The sequence below is a fragment of the Stegodyphus dumicola genome, chromosome 6 (genome assembly GCF_044657685.1).
Source record: "Stegodyphus dumicola isolate Sdum_Otavi_A_Nest chromosome 6, ASM4465768v1".
Classification (NCBI taxonomy): Eukaryota; Metazoa; Arthropoda; class Arachnida; order Araneae; family Eresidae; genus Stegodyphus; species Stegodyphus dumicola.
In genome coordinates, this window is record NC_140773.1 from 117,850,140 (window position 1) to 117,875,294 (window position 25,155).

Below are 25,155 nucleotides of genomic sequence, written 5' to 3' on the forward strand. Positions count from 1 at the left end.
TAGCAGCGGTATTGTAAAACGCGGTGAGTTAGTTATTTTAGAGAGCCTCGTAGTTAGAATCTTGTCTTTACTTTCTTTTCAGGTTATTATTTTTATTTGACTGCCAAGTTGGCACAGTCTGTAAGCGTCAAGAGGACGCAATTGTAATTTATTACGTTGAATAAAAAGGGACTTAAACCCTTCACTAGGCTCTATCTTTTATACAAGTTTTCACAGTCACCTCTTGGTTGCGTGCAAGTTGGAGGCGCGCAACGTTATATTGGCGCCCGAACACTTATCGAACTGAAATGGCCGAAAACTGGATGGAAGCCGCTGGACAACACCAAGAAATGACAACTCAGTTAGAAGGATTTGGATACCTGGTCCAGACTTTGAGAGCATCAATCAAGCCAAACGTCCATTTCGACGGAAAAAATTCGGTGGCGGTATTTCTCGAAGGTCTAGAAAACCACTTTCAGCTCTACCCTGTGCCTGAAAGACAAAAAGTTGCCATCGCCACATCAGCAGTAAGAGGACAGGCCGCGCTATGGTGGAAAAACATAGGAAAATTTCTTCTAGGTGAATTTGGAAGCCCGACGTATACATTTGAAAATTTCAAAAATCGTTAGTAAAGGCCTTCCCCATAGTGAAAGATCGCGCACGGCTGGAAGCCGAACTATATAGTTTTTATCAACGGGATACAGCAGAATCGACGGACTTTATTTTACGAAAAATCAAGCTAACGGATATGCTGTATGGGAAAAAACCCGATGCGGAGATAATTGAAATAATATTACCAAGATTGTTACCCGCTGTCCAAGACTATTTTGAAATTAGAAACCCAAGCACATTGCAGGAACTTTTCGAATTGGCGGTGAAGTTTCAAAATCGCAGAATAGCGGAAAGAGCGAGAGGGGGAACATATTCTCAACATACCCGAAGGAAGGAGGAAACCAGAAATGGAAATCGCTCATATGGGGAGAAAAGCTATCAAGCTAACGCATCGAAACTCGAAGGTCAAGGCCCAAAAAGAAAATTTGAAAATAAACATCCGCGTACCCAGAAGACACAGATTGAAAGGAAAGCTTTAAACGACTAGAGGGGCCTGTGAAAGGGAGGGTCCAGACCCCGGAAGTTTTAAAAAAACCCTCAAATAGACATTTAAACATGGTAATCGTAAAAAACTCACAGCTACCAATTATACAAGTCCTGGTTGGCGATGTACCAGTAGAAGCCCTCATCGATACAGGAGCAGAAGGAAATTTTATGAGTGAAAAGTTCTTCAAAAAGAATTTTTATAGGATACGACTATTTAAAACCAGAAATACGGAAATTATAGCGGCGCAAGGAAAAACATGTCACTGCATCGGGAAATTATCATTAAACTTACAGGTAAAAGAGGAAAATCTCAAAGTATTAATTTTTGTGGTGAAACACTTGCAACACTCTCTTATTTTAGGTATGGACTTTCTAAGGGCCGCGAGGGCCAAATTAAATTTTCAAGATAGTTCCGTGGTGTTGGAGATGGACCAGAGGGTGGTGGAGCCTGTGGAGACACCTGAATTGGACCTTAGCCATCTGAATGACCAGGAAAGTAAAGCAATACAGCAAGTGGTGAGTAATTTTTCTCATTTGTTTTCAGAAAAACCAGGAAACTGCCAAATCGTGACTCATAAGATTCAATTAAATGCCGAAAAACCTTGTAGGACTAAACCGTATCGTTATGATAAACAAAAAGACCTAATCATCGAAGAACATATTCAGGAGATGTTAAAGAATAAAATAATAACGCCCATAAATAGTGAGTACGCGAGTCCAGTCGTACTATGTAGGAAAAAGAACGAGTTTCCTCCTTCGGATAAAAGGGCTTGGAGGTTTGCTATCGATTACAGAAAACTAAATAGCATTACTAAATTTCCAGTTTACCCTTGCCGGTTATAGACGAGATCATTAGACAGATCAAATCGACAAGATATATGTCTACTTTGGACTTAACGTCTGGCTACTATCAAATAGCTATGAGACCCGAAGATATACATAAAACCGCGTTTATAACAAAATCGGGCACTTATGCATTTTTACGCATGCCCTTTGGGTTGTGTGGGGCCCCATCAACATTCCAGAGAGCTATGGACATTGTTCTAAAGCCGGTCCTAGGAAAATCAACTTTAATTTATCTAGATGATATAATTATAACGAGTAGTACGTTGGAACAACACATTAATGACCTCGAACAAGTTTTTAAATTATTAAAAGAGGCCGGTCTTACAATTAACGCCTCAAAATGCAAGTTCGCAACTAAAGAACTTAAATATCTCGGTTATAAAATTTCGCAAAAGGGGATAGAAACGCAAGATTCAAAAATAAAAGCTATTGAGAATTTCCCACCGCCCAACACCGCCAAGAAACTTTCGTCTTTCCTTGGATTATGTTCTTACTATCGATCTTTCATAAAAGATTTCGCTAATATTGTTGAACCACTCTTTGTAATCAAAAGAAAAAGAGTAAATTTACGTGGACAGCGGAAGCTAACACAGCTTTTGAAAGATTAAAAGAAGCGTTTATTAATGCCCCTGTTTTAAAATTCCCTGAGGGGGACGAAAACCTGGAAATTGCAGCAGATGCGTCAGACTATGCGGTGGGTGCGGTTCTTATGCAAAATAACCATCCGCTGGCATTTTTTAGTAAAACATTGAATCAGACACAAAGGAATTATACAGCTACAGAAAGAGAAACATTAGCCGTATTAATGGCTGTACACAAATTTCGAGTTTATTTCGGCAAATCGCCAGTAACAGTCTTTTCGGATCATGCGGCTGTTGGTAGACTTTACTCGGGAAAAACCTAACGCCCAGGTTAATAAGATGGGCTTTAAAACTCCAAGAATATAACATCACAATAAAATATAAACCGGGTAAGGAAAACAATGTAGCTGACGCACTTTCTCGTATAAAACTGGACGATGAAGGAAATGAACTTAAATGCGCTGTGTTGACTTCAAAAATTTTAGATTCTAGAGATACGGTTATTACTGAACTGAAAGCTGATCCTGAATTTGGAAATATCTATGCTTATTTGAAAGACCCCGAAAGCTTTGAGCATACAGATATCGATGCGATAAGAAATAGAGCAAAAAAACTATGAAATAATAGATAATTTATTATTCTATACGAAAACAACAAACGAAAACCTTGAGTATAAGCCAGTCATCCCAGCCTCGCTTCGATTAAGCATTTTGAAGGAGTTGCACGAAGAAAAAACAGCGGGCCACCTCGGGGTCAGAAAGACTATAAAAAGAGTACGCGAGGCGGTATATTTCCCGCAATTATACAAAATAGTAACGGCGTATGTCAGGTCCTGCAATCAATGTCAGTTAATAAATGATATTAATTACAGCCCGGCCGGGTACTTAAATAGCATTCGCGCTACATTTCCGAATGAAATTTTAGGCATAGATCTCCTTGGTCCCTTCCCCCAGAGCGAGTTAAATAAAAATCGTTTTCTTTTAGTAATAGTAGATCATTTTTCAAAATGGATAGAAATTGTTCCACTTAAACGCGCGTCAGCCAAAACAGTCGCAGATGCATTCTTACACAGATACATTTTAAAATACGGTGCACCGATAAAAGTCATTAGCGATAACGGAAAACAATTCATTAGTCAAATATTTGAAAACATATGCAATGGACTTGGCATACGCCATATCAAAATGGTTCCGTATAGACCACAGGCTAACATAGTAGAAAGAGTTAATAAAAACATTGTAAAAATAATTCGCAGTTACGTTAGCACACATCACAAGCGCTGGGATGGCTACATAAATGAATTAGCTTATGCTTTAAGAACGGCACATCATGATACTACGGGAAAAACTCCAGCAGAATTATTTTTAGGCAGAAAGTTAATTACGCCTTTAGATAAATTATTCTTTGTGCAATAAAGAGAGCAGGAGTTTAAACAACAAGATGTGCAAAAGTTGATTGATCAGGCGCTTAAAACCTCAGATACGGCAAGAAATAGGAAGAAACTTTATTATGATAGAAAACGCCGTGAAGCAGGTTTTAAAGTTGGGGATAAAGTATTGAAGCGGAAATTTTCTTTATCAAGTGCCCCAGACAATTTTATGGCAAAGCTAGCTCCAAAGTTTGAAGGCCCCTATGTAATTCAGGAAATCAAAGGGGTAGTATTATATCTTAAGAACGACAGAGGGGAAATCTGTAAAGCAAGTCCCGACCAGGTGAAAAAATACTATAATCCAAATGATTTTGAAATCCTTAAAAGTTTCTTGCAGGACTCAAGTCTAAACGAAGTAGAAGGTTCAAACACTACAACAACTATTCCATCACCCAAGGTTTAAGAAAAACAAAAATACAGATGAACCGGGTAAAGAAACCGTGGTAAAGAGAAAAACACCACCTACAAAGGATAGCAGGAGAAATTACACATCAAGGAGAACGCGCACACGGCCGCAGAGTCAGGTGCCAGCAAGGCCGCCGTTCCGGAAACTGAAACGCCAGCAGGAGGCACAAAAATACTAGGAACAGAAGAAATTCAAGAAGGACTCCAGACCGGAGGACGTCAAGACCAGCCGTCCCAGGCAGAAACGCAAAGGCCAACAACCAGACGATTACTCCGTCAAGAGGCCAGCATGTAGAGGACGCAAAAGAAAGAGCAACGTGGACGACACTCGGAGATCAATAAGGAGAAGATTGATATCCATGAAACCTCTAACTTGGGATCAATTTTGCCAAAAACGGATGACGGAGTTTCAAGCATCGAAAACTCAAAGATAAGTTAAAACCTTCTATAATTTTTTTCTCTTTTGTTCCGAAATGTTATGCATAAGTACGAAGTTCTATGTTTTGACGAAAGTCAATATGTCTCGGTTGAGACTTAGTTTTGTTTTACTTTATTTAGCTAAGGCAAAAGTATTATTTTCTTTAAGTGTAAAAGCTAAAAACAAGCATTTTCTGTTGGTCGAAAGACTAATTCTGTTATGTTAAAGCCAAAATTTGGCCGAAGATAAAAATAACTTCGTATTCTTGTATTAATAAGAATTTTACTTTCAGTGCCGCCAGCTTGGCGAAGAATGAGTAAAGTAAAAATTTATTTTCTCTTATTCATTTTATGGTAAATTGTAAAAAGCATATGTATTAAAAATTTGTAAATGTATGTAAATACGTGACGATTATGTAAAAGTAGAATTTAGTCTAGAAGCATAAAATTGTAGATGCTAAAAGTGAATGCTTAAAAGCAATGAAGTCAAATTTAAGTAGTAAATTGTAGATAAAGTCATGCTTTAGAGCGAAAGCCTGCATGTTTAAAGATGAATGAGGGGGAAGTTAGAATTAATGTGTTTTGTAGGGTTCTCCACCTACATTTGAATTTTTAAGAATATTAAAGTAGCTCATTGAGTTGTAGATTGTCGAGTAAGGTGTGTCTATTTGGTCGTTGAATTCTAACAAATCATGGTGGTTAGGGGAAGTGTTGTAAGACTAAAACACGAATATTCCCGTTTGACACCACACACGGTGGAGAGCCAGGGTAAAGTTAAATTAATGCTTGAAAAATTGAATGAATGTGAAGTAAGCAATAACTAAGAAAAACGAATCGTTTAAAAACAAAAATTTATTGTGTCAAGAAAGTGTAAATTATAATGTATGTAGAAAGATACTGATACTTATTCCTTCCAGATGCTGGAAGGAAAGACCAAGATTGATTGATGAAGTCCAGGAAAAGTTGCTGTAAGAAGAAAGCTTTGTAACGAGCAACAGAATTTTAGTACAATTGTTACATAAGATTTTTTTTTTTTTTTTTGTGTGTAAACTAGGTTCTCGCCAGTTAGTTCAGAATTAGAGAAACTTACAACAGGTCGTTTGTAGGACCTGCTTCCAAGTTTTCCAAATTCTGGCAGCGGCAAATGTAGGGTTTATATTTATTTTAACTAACATTTATTTTAAGTTTAAACTATCTTTCCTGTCATGCCTTACTTTCCCCTGGAACTGCCAATGCCAGAATATGTAAATTTGAGTAGAACGCGCAAGCATTCAAATTATCAGCGGAAGTATTCTGATTTAAATAGAAGGAAACAAGTTCGGTGTGTTATTCTTACTTAGCGAGCGCGGAGGTAGTTAGCGAGAATTGAAGAATCCCGCGTTGCGGCCTATGTGCTTGGCGGGAAGTAGTGATGATCGTTCCAGTGAGTTTCAAGTCTGCGGAATTAGCAGCGGTAATGTAAAACGCGGTGAGTTAGTTATTTTAGAGAGCCTCGTAGTTAGAATCTTGTCTTTACTTTCTTTTCAGGTTATTATTTTTATTTGACTGCCAAGTTGGCACAGTCTGTAAGCGTCAAGAGGACGCAATTGTAATTTATTACGTTGAATAAAAAGGGACTTAAACCCTTCACTAGGCTCTATCTTTTATACAAGTTTTCACAGTCACCTCTTGGTTGCGTGCAAGTTGGAGGCGCGCAACGTTATAATATATTCCAAAACTTGAATTTGCCATATTTTTCCCGATTTCATAAGTAGCTATAATAATTGCATGATTGAATCATATTATTATAAATTTTTAATATTATTATAAAATAAAATTATTTATTGTAAATGGGACCTCATTTTCGATTTTTTGAATAAGTTTGAATCAATGATTTAATCCATTTGCGCTTGCTAAATCTCGGAGGATATAAAAGACAACAATGAGATATATTTTATATTTATGTTTTGTATATATAGCATGTGTTATAGAAAGAAAAGTAATTGCATACTTTTATTCGAAAGCCACATTCTGAATTCAAACTGAATTTTTAATAAATTTTATTATTAAAATAATATTTTAATAATAAACATGTGAAGCTAAACTTCTTAGCAACACGTTAATTTCTTGACAATGTTATAATCCAGATATTAAACTCTGTTGATAAATTGTTAACTATTAATATACAGATATGTATAAAAATCGATAAACACTGAGTAATATCTTAAGAGAAGCTTTGTATTTTATTTTCGTATACTGGAGAGAATACTTTCATATACTGGTGAAGCTTCATATTTTAACAATATGGATTAAAAAATAAACAATTCTTCTCAAAATGTATGTAATAAATGTTTTATCCAAAATGTAATAAAATTACAATTTGTAAGGAAGATACTCTATATTTTCTTTCCACAACATTCTCATAATGTGCTCGCATTATCATATAAACTCGGTTTGATGCATTCTCTAAAAGCTTATTGAGTTACCAGTTCTATAATTTGATAATTGATTAAATTTAACCTGATGCACATTCTTCACGTTCATCCCATTTATCGTTTAAACAATTTAGAATCAGATATGAGAGCAATGAGAAGTCGTATAAACTGAATACAAGCTCAGTAGCTCTTCATAGTAGCACTTGAATCATCGTATCACTAGGTTTATTTATGGTGACCCTGAATTTCCGTGACGACAGTTTGCCGAGGTATTAGCTAGTCCTCCAGAGACGCATTTTGATGGAGAAATCATTCCCTCACACGCGATATACAAATCACAGACCGTCCATTACGAATAGAGTTAGTTGCATGCGTCACTGTTACCATGAAGCTAACTTGCTCCGTGATGTGAGCTAATTCCTGGTATTACATATCTCCTGCGGATGACGTGTTATTCGCTTACTGGGCGTAAGCTGATGTGGATTTTACACGCCAGTGGCTTAGCGATTTAGTGCGACAATCCCGTATATTGTTATGGTACTGCATTGTAGAATGTCTATACATTGTTGTAATGGTTTTCATGTTGGGAAAAGGGTATCCCATGAAAGGAAACACAAGAAATTTTGGGAAAGAAACACTAAATAATTGCAGTTATGATCGTATTGTAGATTTATAGTCATATATAGATATACTAATTAAAATATTGACACAGATCGTAATACAAATATAACAATATATATAAATAATGAAATATTTCAACATTACCTCTAGCTGTACAGAAAAGCATTAATTTTGGCTGATATTATCAATTTTGATATTAATAAACTGTATATGAAATTCTTTCATATTACTCTAAAGTTTTCGCAAAAGAAATTTCTAAAATATAAGTAAGTTATGGAACAATTTTTTCTTCCGAACGCTTGGAAGAAATTTTACATTGTAAACATCACTTTACGATTCTTCAAAGATTAAAATTTTAAAACTGTATTCAAATCGTTACTATGGTTTTATGTGGTCGACATATAATTTATTAATTTGGATGATGCTAATTATTGTAACTTAATAAATGTAATGTTTCTAAGAATTCATAAACATGTCTAAAAATTCACTTTATGCATACATTGTGAAAACTTTTACTGAGGATGAAGACTTATCCTCTCATTGAATAGAATAAGCCGAATAATGCAAATATTCTGTTCAGCATACTAATTAAATCTTATTCCATTCTGTAAGTAAATTACTGAATTGAATAAAAAATAGTAAAGAAATAAGAGTCTTTCTCTATTTTTAGAAAGATTTCAGCCTTTAATGTAAAATACTTGGAAGTCTACATTCCATACAATGCTTAGCCTACCCACACAACTGGCTGATTTCTTCGTAGAATTCATCTTTTAGAATTTTGTTTAAGATTTTAGTTACCGTTTGAACCTTCGATGCTATAAAAGTAGTAGTCTTTAAGGCGAGACTTTCAGAAGACATTCCGAGTCATAAAAGCCGACTGTGATGAATAAAAGAGGGTAAGGTTAGAAATTGTGACTCATTTCCTTGCTAGAAATTCCCTTGATGAGAATGGAATTATGTGACCATGCATTATCGTACAAAAGAAATTAGTTATTGGATTGCGTTTTTCATACCTAATTTAGTGAATTCTGCCTTTAAGAAAATTTTCTCTCACATATTTGATCTGTTACGTATTTGGAGTTCATCGTCCGTATCTCAGAAACAAATATGCTGTGAGTTAACTCGTTTCAATCAAAACATTCATCAATATGATCTTTTCTAAGCATTTTTGGAGATGAAATTTCTATATTCATGGTGAAACATCTCTTGCTCAAGCAGATAATTCATGTTTAGTCTTCAGATCCTAAGCAAATCACCAAGTTTCATCTCCAAACTTAGTTGCTTAAAATAATCAGGACTAATGACTGCCATTTGTATCAAATAATGGCATCTAAGAAACAGATCTCGTTTTTGTTATGCAATCAATGTGTTTAGACTAAAAGGAGGATAAACTTTCCTTTTTTCAAGATCTTCCACAACAACTTGAGCAATGTCTTTACAAGTGTTAAAGTTACCAGCTGTCATTTGAAAACAAGAGGTGAAGATTTTTCTTAGACAGTTAGCAAACATTTTCTGTGTCCCAAACTTTCGAAATCGTAAAGAGCAAACGCTTTTGGAATCATCTTCAATATATTTTTTTTTTTTAAATAACGAATTCTTATTACATCTTTTTTGCTCATGCCTCATAAACTTTTTAAATATCTCAACTGCTACGTTTTATTTTTTTTTAAATAATAAAAGAAAACAAACCTGTTACTATTATTTGCTTAGGTTTTGAGTCCCTCACAGCAGGTATTCACTGAGTCAAATCAAACTGTTAATTTCACAGAACATGTTTCCGTAACCAGGGCATATTTTAGGAAGATGTGGCTGAGATAATATTTCAATAAAGTCTATCAATGATCGTTTTAAAAGTTTGCAAAACAGACCTAAATAGAACCCTTGTGTGTTAATGTTTTAAAGTACAAGTCAATGCAATTTTAAATACATATTTCAATAATATTATACATAAGCATAATAAAATGAATAACATGAATAATAAAATTGATAGGTTTGTAGGAAAAGATCAAAAAGTAACAACAAGGTTCCAGCAGAATAAAACACAAGTTTCAGATAGGATAGAAGTAGCAAAGTTAATAACTCATTGTCTTCAAGAATTCCTTAGAGGGGATAAAAAAGAAATAATCCCGGGCACATAGTAGTAATTCATGAAAAAGAAAATGGTATACACACGACAATGCAATACTAAAATAAACTTATAAACTATGAAGTTTTGTTAGAAACCTGGATAATTTAATAGTTAATTTTGAAAATGTATTTTCAAATCATAAGCATAATATTTATATAGCATAAACACATAACAATGTGCTAAATACTTGGAGGAAACTATCGATGCTATTCCTGATAAAGCATTTCCTCCTGATTGTGTCAGGTTTGATAATTACTTTCATACTCAGTGGCGCTCATCTGCTCGCAGTAATTATGCGTCTCAGATTGATTCTCCGTTTTCGTAGGCCGAGTTTGATGATGTAATTCGTAATTTAAGGTTTGGCAAGGCTCCTGGCCCGGATTCTATTCCCAATGAAACTATAAGATACTTTCATCGACTTTTTCCTGCAGTTTTTCATATCTGTCTTCTTTCTTCTTTAGGTAAATGTTTTGAAAAACTAATTAATAACAGAATTACTTGCCATCTACATAAAGAAAATATTCTTAGCGCTAACCAATATGGTTTCATTGCTAAAAAATGTGCTGAGAATGCACTTCTGCGTCTCAGCAACATTGCACAGAGAGGCAAGACGAGAGGTTTGTACACTATTTTAATTTTTCTTGATATTGAAGGAGCTTTCAATAATGCATGGTGGACTGCGATTCTTAATTTACTAAATTAAATGAGAATACCTCATAATATTGTTTCTGATTTGCTGAAAGACAGGACGGTCGAGCGTTTTTGGGGTGGCACCTCAAGTGTTTGTCGACCTCAGAGAGGATGTCCACAAGGCTCTGTTTCCGGTTCCAAGCTTTGGATTATTATTATGAATCATCTTTTACAGAAACTTTCTGATCTCTTTAGTTGTGAAGTCATTGCCTTTGAAGATGATTTACTGATTTGTATTCAAGGAAAGGAAATGCAAAAAGCTTTTCATCTCGCCCAAGATGTTTTAGATTTCATTTATCATTTGACAATAGATTTTAAGTCAAACTTTAACCATGCAAAATCCTGGAAAAAGCATATTTCCTACATTTCTAATAAATGTGAGAGACTTCAGCGTGGGCTGAATCGAATTGCATGTAATAGTTTTGGTGTTAAATCGAATGAGATTTAACACCAAAACTATTACATTATTATTATTATAATGTTAGAGCAATTATTTATAAACAAGGCATTTTACCTTTTATCTCATATGGATGTAGAGCTTGGGGATTGTCTCTAAAAACGAAAATTAACTCTAAACGCCTGCTTCGAGTTCAAAGAAGAATTTTGCTGCGAGTTATAAGGGGTTCCCAAGCTATTAGTCACAATGCTGTTTTGCTGTTTTCTCTCTTGCCGGATTTATACCACTAGATTTGTTTATTCTAACCTTTATAGATTACAAGAATAGTCTTGCAAACTACTCCAGTTCTCATTTTGATCGTTTATTGCCCTTGTCTGCTCTTCCACATCCTTCTGTAAGACAACCAGTACAGATTCTGGATAGTACGGACACTGATGTAAATTCATTCTCACTTGTGTTGTATACGGATGGTAGAAGGATTGATGATAAAGTTGGTTTTGCTTATGTTATTTTTGAAGATGATATTAAAATTGAGTGTCACCAATTTCGCATTAGAAATCAATGTACTGCATATATTTCTGAGCTTCTGTGTATTAATTTTGCAATTAAATGGATAATTAGCCAGGTTGGACGTGGTTCCAGCTACTTAATCTGTACGGATTCACTCTCTGCCCTGGAATCTCTTAAAAATTCCTCCTTATGTAATGATATTATTGTTAATATACAGCAGTCTCTCGGAGATCTGGAGAAGAAGGGTATTTCAGTGTTTTTACATTTATCCGTGGTCATTCGGGTAAATATGAAAACGAAAGAGCTGATTGGCTTGCTAAGAATGCAACTAAAATTGATATTAATGTTGATGTAAATATTCCAAAATCTTATTTTAAAAAAGCGTTCAAAGCTAAAATGATTGAGCAGTGGAATTGTGATTATATCTCTTCTGATAAGAGATCTGTTACAAAAACATTCTTCCCAATTATTTTTGAAAGACTGAAAAGTAAGGACTTGTTGCTCAATTTTAAAGTTACGCAATTTTTGTATGGACATGGTAAGTTTAATATTTATCTTGAATGATTTAAGCTGTTACTTCCAATTTGTGTTATTGCAGTCTTAGCGTTCAGCAAAGTGTTTTCCACCTGCTTTTTGACTGCTCATTGCTTAACAAAGCAAGAAATCTATTGAAATGCATATTAGAATTAACTGGAATTCATTGGCCTCCGAAATGTTATGATTTTGTATCTTCGGATTCGGCCTACCGAGCTTTCAACGATTTTGTTGACTTTTACTTTAAACATTGTAAATGATTTCTTTATACATTTTTATATTTTTGTATTTACTTTTTTGTGTTTTTTCTTTGTGTATGTTTTTATTGTATTATTGAAAACTGATGTTATTACTTACAATTTCGCCTTTTTTTACTTACGATTTGTAAGTCTCGTGTGATACTTTGCGGTGCACGAGGATTTATTTTTCTTTAAATAAAATTTTAAAAAATGTGCTAAATAATTGTCACTGAAGAACTTCTGCAATGGTGAGACAATAGCAGATTTCCGATTTCTATTTATTATTTTTCCATTTGAGTACGTTTTAGTTAACACGAAAAATACATGATAATCACACGGAACTGGTGCAAGAAACTGAAGTGGGGAGCATTCGTTTCAGTTTTCAGGTTAGTGTTTAGCAATGGAACTAATTATTTAATAAATAATGACAAAGGAGTTAGAAAATGTCAGTTATATGTGAATTGCAGTTAGGACAAGAGTAGTTCAAAGACTGGAGATTTACTAGATGCATCTCAGTTTGTTCCCTCAGAGGATGTAATTTTTTAATTCTGTTTCCCCGTAAGATATCAAATAAGAAGTATACCAAAATTGATGCGAGTTTGACGATTTTTTATTTATTCATTTATTTTTCAATAGGAAACGCTACTAATCACTACTTTTTCCCTGCTAATGAATCTAAGGAAACTATGTTTGAATGTAATAAATATTAACTAAAATTAATATAATTAAATCAACAATAAAATAAATTAATAATATAATAAATTTTCAATATAAATTAAGAATTTTAAGTTAATTAAATATTTCTTTAAAGAAGCTCCCACTTAATGATTTTCTGTAATGAAAAAAGAATAATTGTTGAACTAAATTTTAGTTTGAAATGTACTTATTATTTGGATATGAGAAACATGAAAAAATAACTATACCTTTGATAGCATTCGAAATCCCAGTCGCTGTGCTTAATCACTCATTTCGCGAGAACACGCTCAGGAGAAGTCAGTAATTCTCTGTATACTTTCCCATTTAAAGAGCAAAAGTAAGAAACCAGATCGGCCAACGAATTGTAGTTTACCCCACTTTTATATCGGTAACCACTTTAGAGATGTTTAGGATTGGTTTTTAGATATACGTAAGTTTTGTCGTTTCCGGAAACGTCATCGATTATTTGTGCGTCTGTACCACGGATGTTTCAATTGTCAACTGCCGGTTCTAATGATTTAAACACTACAACACACTCAAGAGAATGCAAAGATTCCTTACACTGTTAAATAATTAGTTAGGATTTATTTTAAATTGCATCATCTTTTATTTATTCTTTGTTTAAATTCAACAATCTGTTAAATCGTCGTAATTAAATGAAAAGCCTGCTTGTAAAATATTTAAATATTTCAAACTGCCGCTCATTGTGTTTCTTCACTCATTGCGTTTTATACTTGAAAAATGTATGTTTAAAATCGTAGAACTAATAACGGTTTCCCTAAAAATCATCCCTTGGACAGTTTAATATGATTTCCAACAAACTATAGTTAAATAAGAGTCAGTTTCTATTCTTTAAGTTGAAGACATTCTCTTCTAACGTATGTTTTCTTTTAGATAGTATTTAATACGGAAGCTGTAACATTAAAACTAATGAAAGGCGCTCCCTCCTTCCTTATAGCCATTTGTAATTTCCATGTTAAATATGAGTGATTAGAAATGAGTTCAACAGTCTCTCAATTAAAATTATATCATTAATATCGATTATGTTACATAACGCATGAGGATCTTTCATTGAAATCTCATGTAAAGTGAAAAGGAGTAGGACGGAAAGCAATTTTAATTCATTTATATTTTAATTATTCTTAATGTTCCTAGAACTTGAAAGGAAAATCTTACCAAATGAAAACGCAAACATAATTTAAACAAACCTATCACAGCATTAAAATCTAGAATTATACCTTTAACACAATACACAATCCAAATGCTGGAAAACAACATGTGTAGGGCAGTGTTACTTCCCAAAATTGAGAAAAAGGCCAATCGTATTCGAAAGCCTATGAGTTTTGGCAGTGTCAATTGCGTGATAAACAGACTAGGTAACTGAATATGTAACTGTAGTTTAGGAAATAGAGGAACCTCCTTTGTTTAGTCATCGATGGAATTACATCATATCATTCCATTTAATTGTCTAGTTCTCCTAAAGCTGGAAGTCGAGTTTTGTCAAGTCTGGCTGAAGGGAAACTCTCTGTCTTAAATAAATACAATTTTTTCTTTAAACACTGCATACACAAATTTAATTTTTTCCCGTAAATGCCGTTTTAATTGTTTACCTTTGCAAAATTTAAATTTCTCTTAGGACTTTCTAGTATTCATACTGAGGTTACTTGATCTCTCAGACTAGCAAAACCTTACCCTTTAAATGCTAAAAAATTATATATGCTAAAGTTTCAATAATTTTATGACTTCAATATATTTCAGTTTTTGCCAGAAAGACTAACCCAGATTTAGTGATCTGAAAATTTAATGATCAGTTTATCAAATCAAAATAAATTTTTCTCATGAATTTATCCTTTTACTGTCTCAATATGCCTAAATGATTTTTTCAGTAATAATTATATTTTGATCAATTTGTTTCAAGTAAAATAGTGCTATAAAAAGCAAGGCATTCTAAGATATTTTCATACTCACTACTTCTGGGCTCTGGTGAGAATGAAGTCCTTGCCGTCAGTGCCACAGAGGTGCTCCGACCTTTTGGATTTGAAGCATAAAGTACCAAAATGTAAGCAGAGCTAGATTTTAGTTTCTCAGCAACAAATACAGGGCTTTCATTGGTTGTAAGATTGGTGATGAGCTGCTCTGCTGTCATACTGTATACCTCCAAATGAAATGTTTGCTGCAGTCCACCATCATCACCTGCATCGCAGGATATCATCAAAACATTTGCTGTTTGATTTGTAATTGAGCAGTTCTGTACAGGTTCAGGAGGTCCTATAAGAGAAAAGTATTAAGGTCATTTCAAAAATTCATCAAAAATTCCTTGGACGTTTTAATCAGCTTTGGAAAAATAAATATGAAAAAGGGAACATTGACGTATATTTATGGACTTAAATATTACTGAACAGAAAATTTTGCTCATACATTTTAACCAATATAAATTATACAAATAATTTTTTTTTTTTGCATTACAGAATGAATTACTTTTATCAAATGTATTTTAATATGGCAAATGATGCCGGTAAACGAAAATCTAATAAATGTTTAGTATTTCCTTAACACGTAAGTTTAAAGGGCATTTCTATTTTTTATGTTGAATGTTTTACTATATCTAGCTCATATTGCTAGTACTTTTGTTAAATACTCTTATTTTTTTTTTTTTTTTTGCAATATATGGTTATTAATGCAAACAATTCTAAAATTAGATAAATACAAGTAAAGGTAAAAGAATTGAGAAGCAAGTTAAGAAAAGAATTGAACAAAAGTAACAGTTCATATCATATCATCAAAGTTTCTAAAACATATACTCGTATCAGAAAACTGTTGCATTTGAACGCTTTCAATAATTTTTCAGCAAACTTTAGACTAAACTGGTATATGTGCATGTGTCTGTGTAATTGTACACTTGAACCTGAATTTTAGTTTAAATATAGGTATTTCAGGAACATTACTTCGTGCGCTTTGACGGAAAACAATCAAAAACGCTCAGCGCAATAGCAAGCGAAAATATACAAAAACTTATCCTTATCGGGAAGTTCGTTCAAATGCAGTCCAGCTTAATGAAGGCGTTGTTGTTATGGTAAAGAATTCAATTAAAACTACTGTACGTAAAGTGAAAATTTTTTACTTGGTCCAAAGAAGAAAGGTGGTACTCGGACAGGTTTCTTCGCATTTTCCATCCAATTGGATGGAATTTAATTCATTCATGAGAATACTGGTCAAGAAAATTTATGAGAATACTGCTCAAGAAAAGATCTTCGCCTTTGAATTTGGTTTTTTTTTTTAAATCTTTCGGAAATTTACCCTTACAGAAGTCTCGCAAACGAAGCAAATTCCGTTGCATTCCTGTCGGTGGCTTAGAAAATCGTGCTTTGGACCCGCTATTTGTTTCTCAACAACGCACTACAATTTCCACATTAAGCATCACACATCTAGTAAGCTCACCATTGTAAGAACAACGCGTTGGTATAGCTGGACTGAATGAGTGAAATTGAAGTCAGCGATAAATGTTTTTGTTCATGATAATTATTACATTAACTCCGCCATTTATTTGTTATTTGGGCAATTTTTTGGTTATTTTGATCGGTTTAATTTTAAACAGTTGTACTTGGAAGGCATGTGTGCATTTTTAATGTTATAACATGAGACCCAGTCTACGAAGGAAATTTAAATTAGATTCAACTTCTACTATTTAATAAGTTTACTTACTGTCATTTATTTACCGTTTTAAGGCCAAAATTATTTTTTTAAACTAAAAAGGAATCACTTGATGATCAGATGGTGTTACTACAAAAAGTAAAGAAAAATTCTAAAATTTGGGTAAATTGATTTGTAATTTTTTTCCGAGGATTATTAAATCAACTTTTTGTAACGCCCGTTACTCCAGTGTTTAATGAAATCTCTAGCTTATGATTTAAAATTTTGCTTTCTTCCAGAATGGGCATTTTTCATTGTCAAACCAATATCTGCTATCTGTATTTTTTGGAGATTTCGACATTTTGATTATGACGACTAGTTTACTAACCAAATTTTCGTATAAAATGAATGTGACTCTAAGCATTATACGGTGAACTGTGGTCTCTAAAAATATATGCTATGTGCATTAGCCAAATAAATGTCAAATAAAAATTCAAATTGTCATTTGAATAACATTTGTTTAATTTTCGAAAGTTTCGATAATTACATGAGTGAATAAGGAATCTGATAACCTATTGCAATGCAAATATTAAAATCTACGAAACGGGACTTTCCTAAGCTATTGAGCGTAAAAAAACAAGCGGTAATACAATGTGAAACTCATTATTTTAGCTCAATCTGTTTCGAGTTCTTATTCAATGTAATACAAAAAAGGAAGAAAGAAAAACCTCTTAATGCGAGGTTTTCATTTGCAGGCAGAAAAATGCAAATACCACATAAAATGTGAATACATGAAATAAATCAACACCTGTCAAACGTAAAATTTTAATTAATGTTTGAAAACACTATTGAGAGAGAAAAGAATGTTTTTGGAACCTGGACTAAAAGCAGGTAAATTTTCACATGGAAAAAAGTGTTCAGTTAAAGTAGAGGAAAAAATATCTGTGACAGCAGCATCAGCGAGTTTAAAGTTTTAACCCGTTCACAGTTTTACGGTGAAAATACTTTATCCGTATCAAATTCGTACAAGGGCGAGAAGCCTCAGTGAAACAATTTTTCAATCATGGTATGCAATTTTGTTTCCTTTGTGTTTCCACAATATATTCAGCACCCATTCTTTTGGACTGTTTACAGGGGAAGCCGTTTCTACCAAAATGGTGAATTCTAATGTAATCGCTTCACTTGCGTATAAGGTACTTCCGTATCACACTCATTTTTTTTCTAACGAGAATCTGCACTGCCTTCCTCGAGACACGCAACAGAAAGAAGATATTATAACAAATCCTATCAAATCTCTTCATGTAAAGAATTTTGTTGAAAACGCAGATACAGAATGTTTTATCAAAATAGCGTTGTATTCACTCTTAAAATACTTTTTTACTGAGATAACAGCACAGATACCATACTTAAAACACCTTCCAATTTACACTACAGATTATTTGTGTTATGGCTATTTGCATGTCTAAAATATTAGAATAGTTTTCTGGCTGTATATTATTTTTTTCATGTTATGGTTATAAAGAAGAGAGGTGGGACATTTGAAATATATTTTAAGAACGTGTGTGCATATGAAACTGAAATTTCAAATGTGATTTAAAAAAAAAAGAATTTTTATATTTTTGTAGGGCTGAAAATTATCATTCAAATCAGAATATCTTACATCTGGAATGGACATATTTCCTGATCTATTTCAGATCACAAGCTAATGATCTTTTTTGATGGTCACATCTGTTCAAGCTCGCAAAAAGCGACAATTCCTATTTTATCATCAGTATTTTTTCATTCATCCAGACATCATTTTTACTGATGAGAAACAGCGGATCGTTTTAATACTGAATCCTTATACTCCATAGGCTATCAAATGTTCTGTTGCTCTTTCTACTGCTGTTTTTGATACATTACATTAAAACGCTTTAACTATTCCCTAACTATCTTTCGAACGAATGACAGTAGATATTCATTGGATCAAAACTAATGATTAACTGTTTAGAAAATTCTATCCGAAAACAGATAAGATTTTAGGAAACCGAAATTAAAATATTTTAGTACTAAATGCTGTCAACTACCTTTTCGAAGATCGCTTTGCAAACGCAATTGCTGTGTAATAGTTTATAATTCTTTGATTTACTGGAAGTTCCATTTTACATCTTACCTATTAATCGGATCGAAAAAAGAGTACACGTCTATTTATTCCTCATAGTTACGCAATTTGTGTAACGACAAAAGATTAAAAGAATTATGTATGTCAATGGTTTGGTTTATTTTATTATAGCAAAGCGCTCGACAGCTATCTATATAAAGGGAAGGATGTCTTCATGGAGAACTTTCTTAGAAAAACTGGCTCGGATATATGTTACACACGGAAAACCACAAAAACACCCATGAAGCCAGACCGTTCGCGGAATTTGAATCTCGAGCAGTGTTCAGCGACTTTACCACTCGGTGGACTATGCGAATCAAAATATTATACATTTTTCTCTCAAACTGCAATATGGTTTCTATTTTCTGGTTTTAAAGTATCCATAACACCTGTTATTCAAATAGTTTTTTTTTTTCATTTAAATAGATTTAAAGTGCAGCTCATTGTTAATTTGTACATAAGTCTCAAGGAGCTAAATTGCTTTGATGAATTCAAAAATTGCATGAGGCATGATTGTTGAGAACATAATATTCCAAATTATACTTTCTATGACCTCCTACATTCAATTAGGGGATCTAATATTTCTTTATAGAATACTAATATAAAATTAGTAAAATTAATTATTAAATTCTGGTAATTTTTCAAGAATCATTTCATTTCTTTATGCGGTTGATAACAACGAAAGATTTTTAAATCCAAAATTTATATATTCATTCTAACAGTCCAATATTTTAAGTTATAATAAGATAGTATTCCCAAATCAAACAGAAATTCAATTAACTGTATGTAATATCACGCCATCGGATGAATCAGGAAAGCATGGGAAAAGCTGATATCACGTGCTTTGTTTGTTATGTTTATTGTTTAAGAAAAAATGATTTTCTTTGTAATTCTCCTACATTCCGTCAAACGAACACTGTAAAATAAAATGTATATAAAAAAGGGGAGAATATTTTAAGTTACCCTGCTATTTTAAGTTGCTGCCACTGTATCCTTGGTTAATCACGATTAAACACGAAAGCATTAGATTCAGATATAAGAATGGCTTTGGGACGCTAAAAGAATTTCAAGGAAGATTGTAAGTGTTATCATTTAAATTTCATATATAGCATATATTTAGTTCAATTCCCTCTTTGTAAATTATGATTTGAAAATCTCCCATTAGTCTCACAATTTTACTTTTAGTCACTTATGACCAAAAATAATAGAAATATCCTTTTTTATTGTAGTGTTGTAGATTTGTGTCCTGATTTACTTAGTTATTTATTCATTTATTGCTTTTAGCATGAGAGTTTATGATTTACTTTTTTAGTCCAAATAAGCTTTGCCCCTAAAGGACTATTGTTTTCGTTATGGGATTTTGTGTTGAATCACTATAAATGTCCGTTTCACTATTCAAACTGAAGCCACCAAATGTTAGAGACCTACATTATGTTTGAAGAAATTAAATAATGAAACATCTGCATAAATGTATATATATATTTCTCGCATTGTGATAAAACAACGATACACAGAGCCACCGAATTTTGAATGACGTAATCCTCCCACGAATATGGACATGTCTAAGATTAAATTTGAAATTTGGAATTTGTTTTATGATCAATTTCATATTTTGTAAAACTTTAACAAATGTTTTAGTAACAAATTCAACTATTTAAAAGCGAGCGATGACAACACTCTCGAAGGGAAAAAAAACCTTTCTATCTCCTACGCGCGCAACTGTGCATTGGAAATCCTAAAGATATGCTCATTTTAAAATTATTTTGCGAACTTGCTATTGAATTGAATTTTATGGTTTAAGTACAAAGAACGTGATATTTAATAAATAAAGGTAACACACAAAACGTTAAAAAACGCCCCTTTGGACGTAATTTAAAATCTAAAACCTTTCAGATTTTTAAAAAAAATTAATTTTTATTATTTTCAGTAATTTTTTATTATTTCTGCTATTATTACATATATATTCTAAGTTTCATTAATTTAATCGAACTTTTAGCCACTGCATATTTTGTATTTTAGTGCATTTCAATGAGTATAATGGTGTTTAATGAATTTCAGACTTGCATAATATTGTGACTGATGTTGTAACATATCTGGAAACTTGCCTATTTCATACAAGCAATTCGCATTTCTTACTGTTTATTTCATCTGATAATGGGTTAAAGCAATAATTTATGCTAAACTTTTGCTTTTGCTATCATAACCGCAGATTACTTCATCTGCTGCACAAATGCATTATTGGAATTATGTTACAAAGGAAGAAATGGCAAGCCTATTCTTATTTGTATTTAAAAATATTCTAATGCATGCCGGTCCGAGGTTCGAATCCCGCGAACGGGCTGGCTGCATGGGCGTTTTCGTGGTTTTCCCCATGTGTAACGTGTATACGAGCCAGTTTCCCTTAGAAAGTCCTCCACGAAGGCATCCCTCCTCTTAGGCAGATAGCCCTCGAGGCTTTGCCATAATCACATCACATCACATCTAATGCATGCCATTCGGTGTTCCTACGATTGGCCTCCAGCTGAAACGTTTTCGTTCTTTGTACACCTAAAGCTAACTGCATGGTAACTGATGGAATGGCAAATACTCTTTGTTTCTTGCAGAAAGTGTCTCATAAATATTCAGAATTAAACTTTCATATACTGTCAAATTAATAAGTAAATCATGATATATTCAAATAATTTGTAAGGTAGGGAAAATCCTTTATTTCTGGATGCAATCTTATTACATAAAGCTATTACGTTTATCGTAGGAGGAAAGGTGCGAAATTAAAAAGGGTTCAATAATGATCTTTCAATGAAAACTGGACATGCTAATCATTCACACCAGGAGCGCACGCAGACAGAAATGCAATAATTCTCTACATTCTCTTTCTTGCACTTCAAAAATGCACATAATGCAGTAACCAAAATTTAATTATGAATTTAAATGGTGATCACGTATTGTCCAACACCTTTTAGTCAGCGAGCCATTCTAGACATGACCTCCTCGGAACATGGAATGTGAAAAATGAACTACACTCTTGCCGGAATTTCAACTATATACCTCCCAAAGCTAGCTAAACGGAATAAACATTTATACTGCCGATAGCAGACAAGCTAGTGTTACTTGATAAACAAAGGGCATTTCTCCCATTTGCTGTTGCACTTCAGGTGTCAGTAAAAGGAAAGCATTTACCTGATTTTGTGAGTCAGACAAGATTAAAAACTCTAAATTCTAGTTAAATCAGATAGAGTGGATTACAGATGCGCGGGTTGAGTGTGCAAATAAATATAATACATTCTGAGATCATCAAACCAAACACACATTTGTGATTATAAATTATTGCTCTCTTCCGCACTCAGGCTAAGTAAGAAGAAATTTAAAATTTTAAGTTTTAAATTGTAAAATTGAATGCATAATTTAAAAATCAAGTACAGTAGCTTTTATTTATTTCCACAAAGTATAAGTTCCAAAGATTAGATTCTTGAACATAATTTAATATTAATATGCTACTCTAAAATTTTTTGACAATGTATAAGCAACTGGATGTGATATTATATCACATCCAGTTACTTATACATTGTGAAATACTTAGCGTGAAATACTTCATATATTTTCAAACATTTAAAATTTGATTTTTTTACACTGTGAAATTAAACGATCTGCATATTGGCAAACATTTAATGTCAAACCTAAATAAATTTAATAAGCTTCTGATTAATTGAAGTATTATTCTTAATTCCATTTTCTGAAGACATTATCAAATATGTGTTTTAAATTAAGCGATGTTATTAGTAACCTCATTTAGTATTTTAGCGTCAAAACACTAGAAAAAGCTATTAATTATTTCAAATATGTATTAACATTAAATAAAAATACAATAAAATCATTTGGGGAAAAATAATTATTATCCCCCCCAGATAGCTCATGTGCAAATCCACTCCTGCAATGAATTACAATACACTGCACACTCTGATTTCCGAAACTATCCTCTTTTAAGGTAAAACGAATATGAATTTTGCAGAAATAAGAAAACTTCACCTTAAATTAGATTAAAAAAATGGGTGGGTGAGCAGCAGCTCTCTCCTTATACATTTCGAATGAATACGTTTAAGTTTTTATTTTTCTCATTTACTGGCCTTGCGAAATAACATTTACTTCCAGCGGTGCACCGGAATTGATTCTGCAAATATTGCGACGAATAATTTATTTATCAAAGATTGGCTCGGTGAAGCAGAGCAAAAAAATAAACTCAAAGACCAAGAAAGAATTAAAAGCCCCGAGAACTTTGTTGTAACAGGCTGAGGACACCCAGAGCGAAATTAACAGTCGTGTAATTCACAGCCTTAACTTCAGGCAATATGTTTCTACACTTTTATATACTTCTTTCCTTTTTCCCTTTAACAAAAAGGAAAAGACAAACACTCTAACTCAGGAATCAATGATTGAAATTGGATTTTTAATGTTCAGTTGAAGAAACTGGAAAACTGATAACGACGCAGATTTCTTTAGCTCTGTCGAAATTTCGGTAGTTAGTAATTTCATCGATAGTGCATGAATAGTTACTGCATTGAAAAATTATGCAAGCGTTATGAAATGGGTCACAAGCTGATTTGAATTGAAGTTAAAATTTTGTTTTAGTTGTGACCATTTGTTTTAACATATTATTTAGTAGGGAATTAGATTATATTTAGATAACATTTCTATTTCCTAAAACGCGCTCAATGAAAATCGATAACTAATTTGTCGAAGTGATGCGATGTCATATGCAAACCAGTTTAATACAACTGTTGTCTGCATTGAATTCAACTTACGTAAAATGCAATTAATTTTACTTTAAAAGTGTCAGTTAATCAAATTAAGACAATTGGGATAATGACGTTGGAAAACAGATGTTATTCCAAAGTAAATATTTAGTGAAGTTTAGTAGTAAGTTGTAGTAGTAATAAATACTGAAATGAAGCAATATAACTTGCAAAATTCTGAAATTTTAGAATTAAGTTCGACATTGCATCTTACTGCAAAAAGTTTTTTTTCTTCTCCCTTTAAAAAAAAATAATTGCAATGCCATCGAGGCGTATTCCAATATTTTTAAATTTAGAATATTCTTGGTTAACAGTGTTCGGCAAATCAACGTATCTACAGAAAAACTAAATAACATACTTAAATCTGTGGCTAAAATGGTTTGTGAAATTAGATTTAGGAATTAAAGTGTTCTTGATCTTATGTTATCAATATTTAAGGAATCTTACATTATCAATATTTGCGAAATATTTGAAAACATCCGAATTTCACTAAAATCACGGTTTTACTTTCAAATAAATATAATATATTTCAATAGTAATAAAACATTAACGTAGAAGGTTATTAACGGAAATGTACTTAAATTATCTTTTCTCTAGTTATTCCCTTTTGTCACATGAAAACGTGATTGAGCAGCAAAACTTTTCTTACTAAGATATAGAATTCTCGTTCAGTTTCATATCTTATTTTAGCGACAGAAACAGGTTCTTGACGTCCCACAGCAAGGAAGGACTATACATATCAATACAGTAGCATCGCCGGTTTGTCTCGTTAAACGTTTTCTTTTTAATCTCGAAAGGAAGACTGACCAAGTGTCATACCTCAGTAAATATTCCAAATCAAGGTCCAGTATAAATTATTTCCTTGTATTCGATAATAACGTTACTATCATACACAAACTTTATTGTAACCTATATTTCTATGTATAAATCTTCGCATTGTGCTACGAATCTCACTACATTTCTTTTCTAAAAAATGCAATGTTACCCAATGATTCACGTTCAGACCCAATGATCCAGTTATTCAATGAATTTGGTTAATCCAACTGCTTAATGAATTTATGGTTAAGTTAGATTGACTGAATAGTCTAACAGTTTTTCTCGAACTTTCTTCTGTATTTTTCGTGAGCCGCAATGTTTTATATACCTCTGTAACTCTTATAACTATACTTGCCTTCTGTCGATAAAAATATATATCTTCATACTGCTGGAGTACATACGAGTTTTTCAGGTATAACAAACATCCACGATCTGCTCCGCGATTGGCACTAAAAGTATGACAAATCACTTCGATCGTTGCGCCAGTAACCAACTTATGTGTGGACGTACCGCTTTCTTTAAATAATATTAATAAAAGACAGTAATTAGCATAAATGCGATACAATACATATGTTATTTACAGTGGCTTTAACCTTCAATAAGAGTTCTTGGATACCTTTCCGACAATAGTGATAATTATACAGGGCCAGAAGGTAAATTTTCCAGATGTCACGCCATTTACAGATAGCACTCCCATCGAACATATCTAACAATCGACTAGAGGCTGATTTACGGAAGGGTGCGTGTGATGCCACGATCTTTTCTCTCTTATAGTATGTGTTGAGGTCAAAGCTGCAT

The 25,155-nt window shown here is 33.0% G+C and overlaps 1 protein-coding gene across 1 annotated transcript in view; it reads right to left on the reverse strand.

Moving 5' to 3' along the window:
- Positions 1-25,155, reverse strand: part of LOC118190823 (synaptogenesis protein syg-2-like) — a 431,621-nt gene that overhangs the window by 133,512 nt on the left and 272,954 nt on the right. Inside the window, exon 10 of the mRNA XM_085819684.1 lies at positions 14,953-15,252. Within this exon, the coding sequence (XP_085675810.1) occupies positions 14,953-15,252 (300 nt within the window). The remainder of the gene's footprint in view (positions 1-14,952; positions 15,253-25,155) is intronic.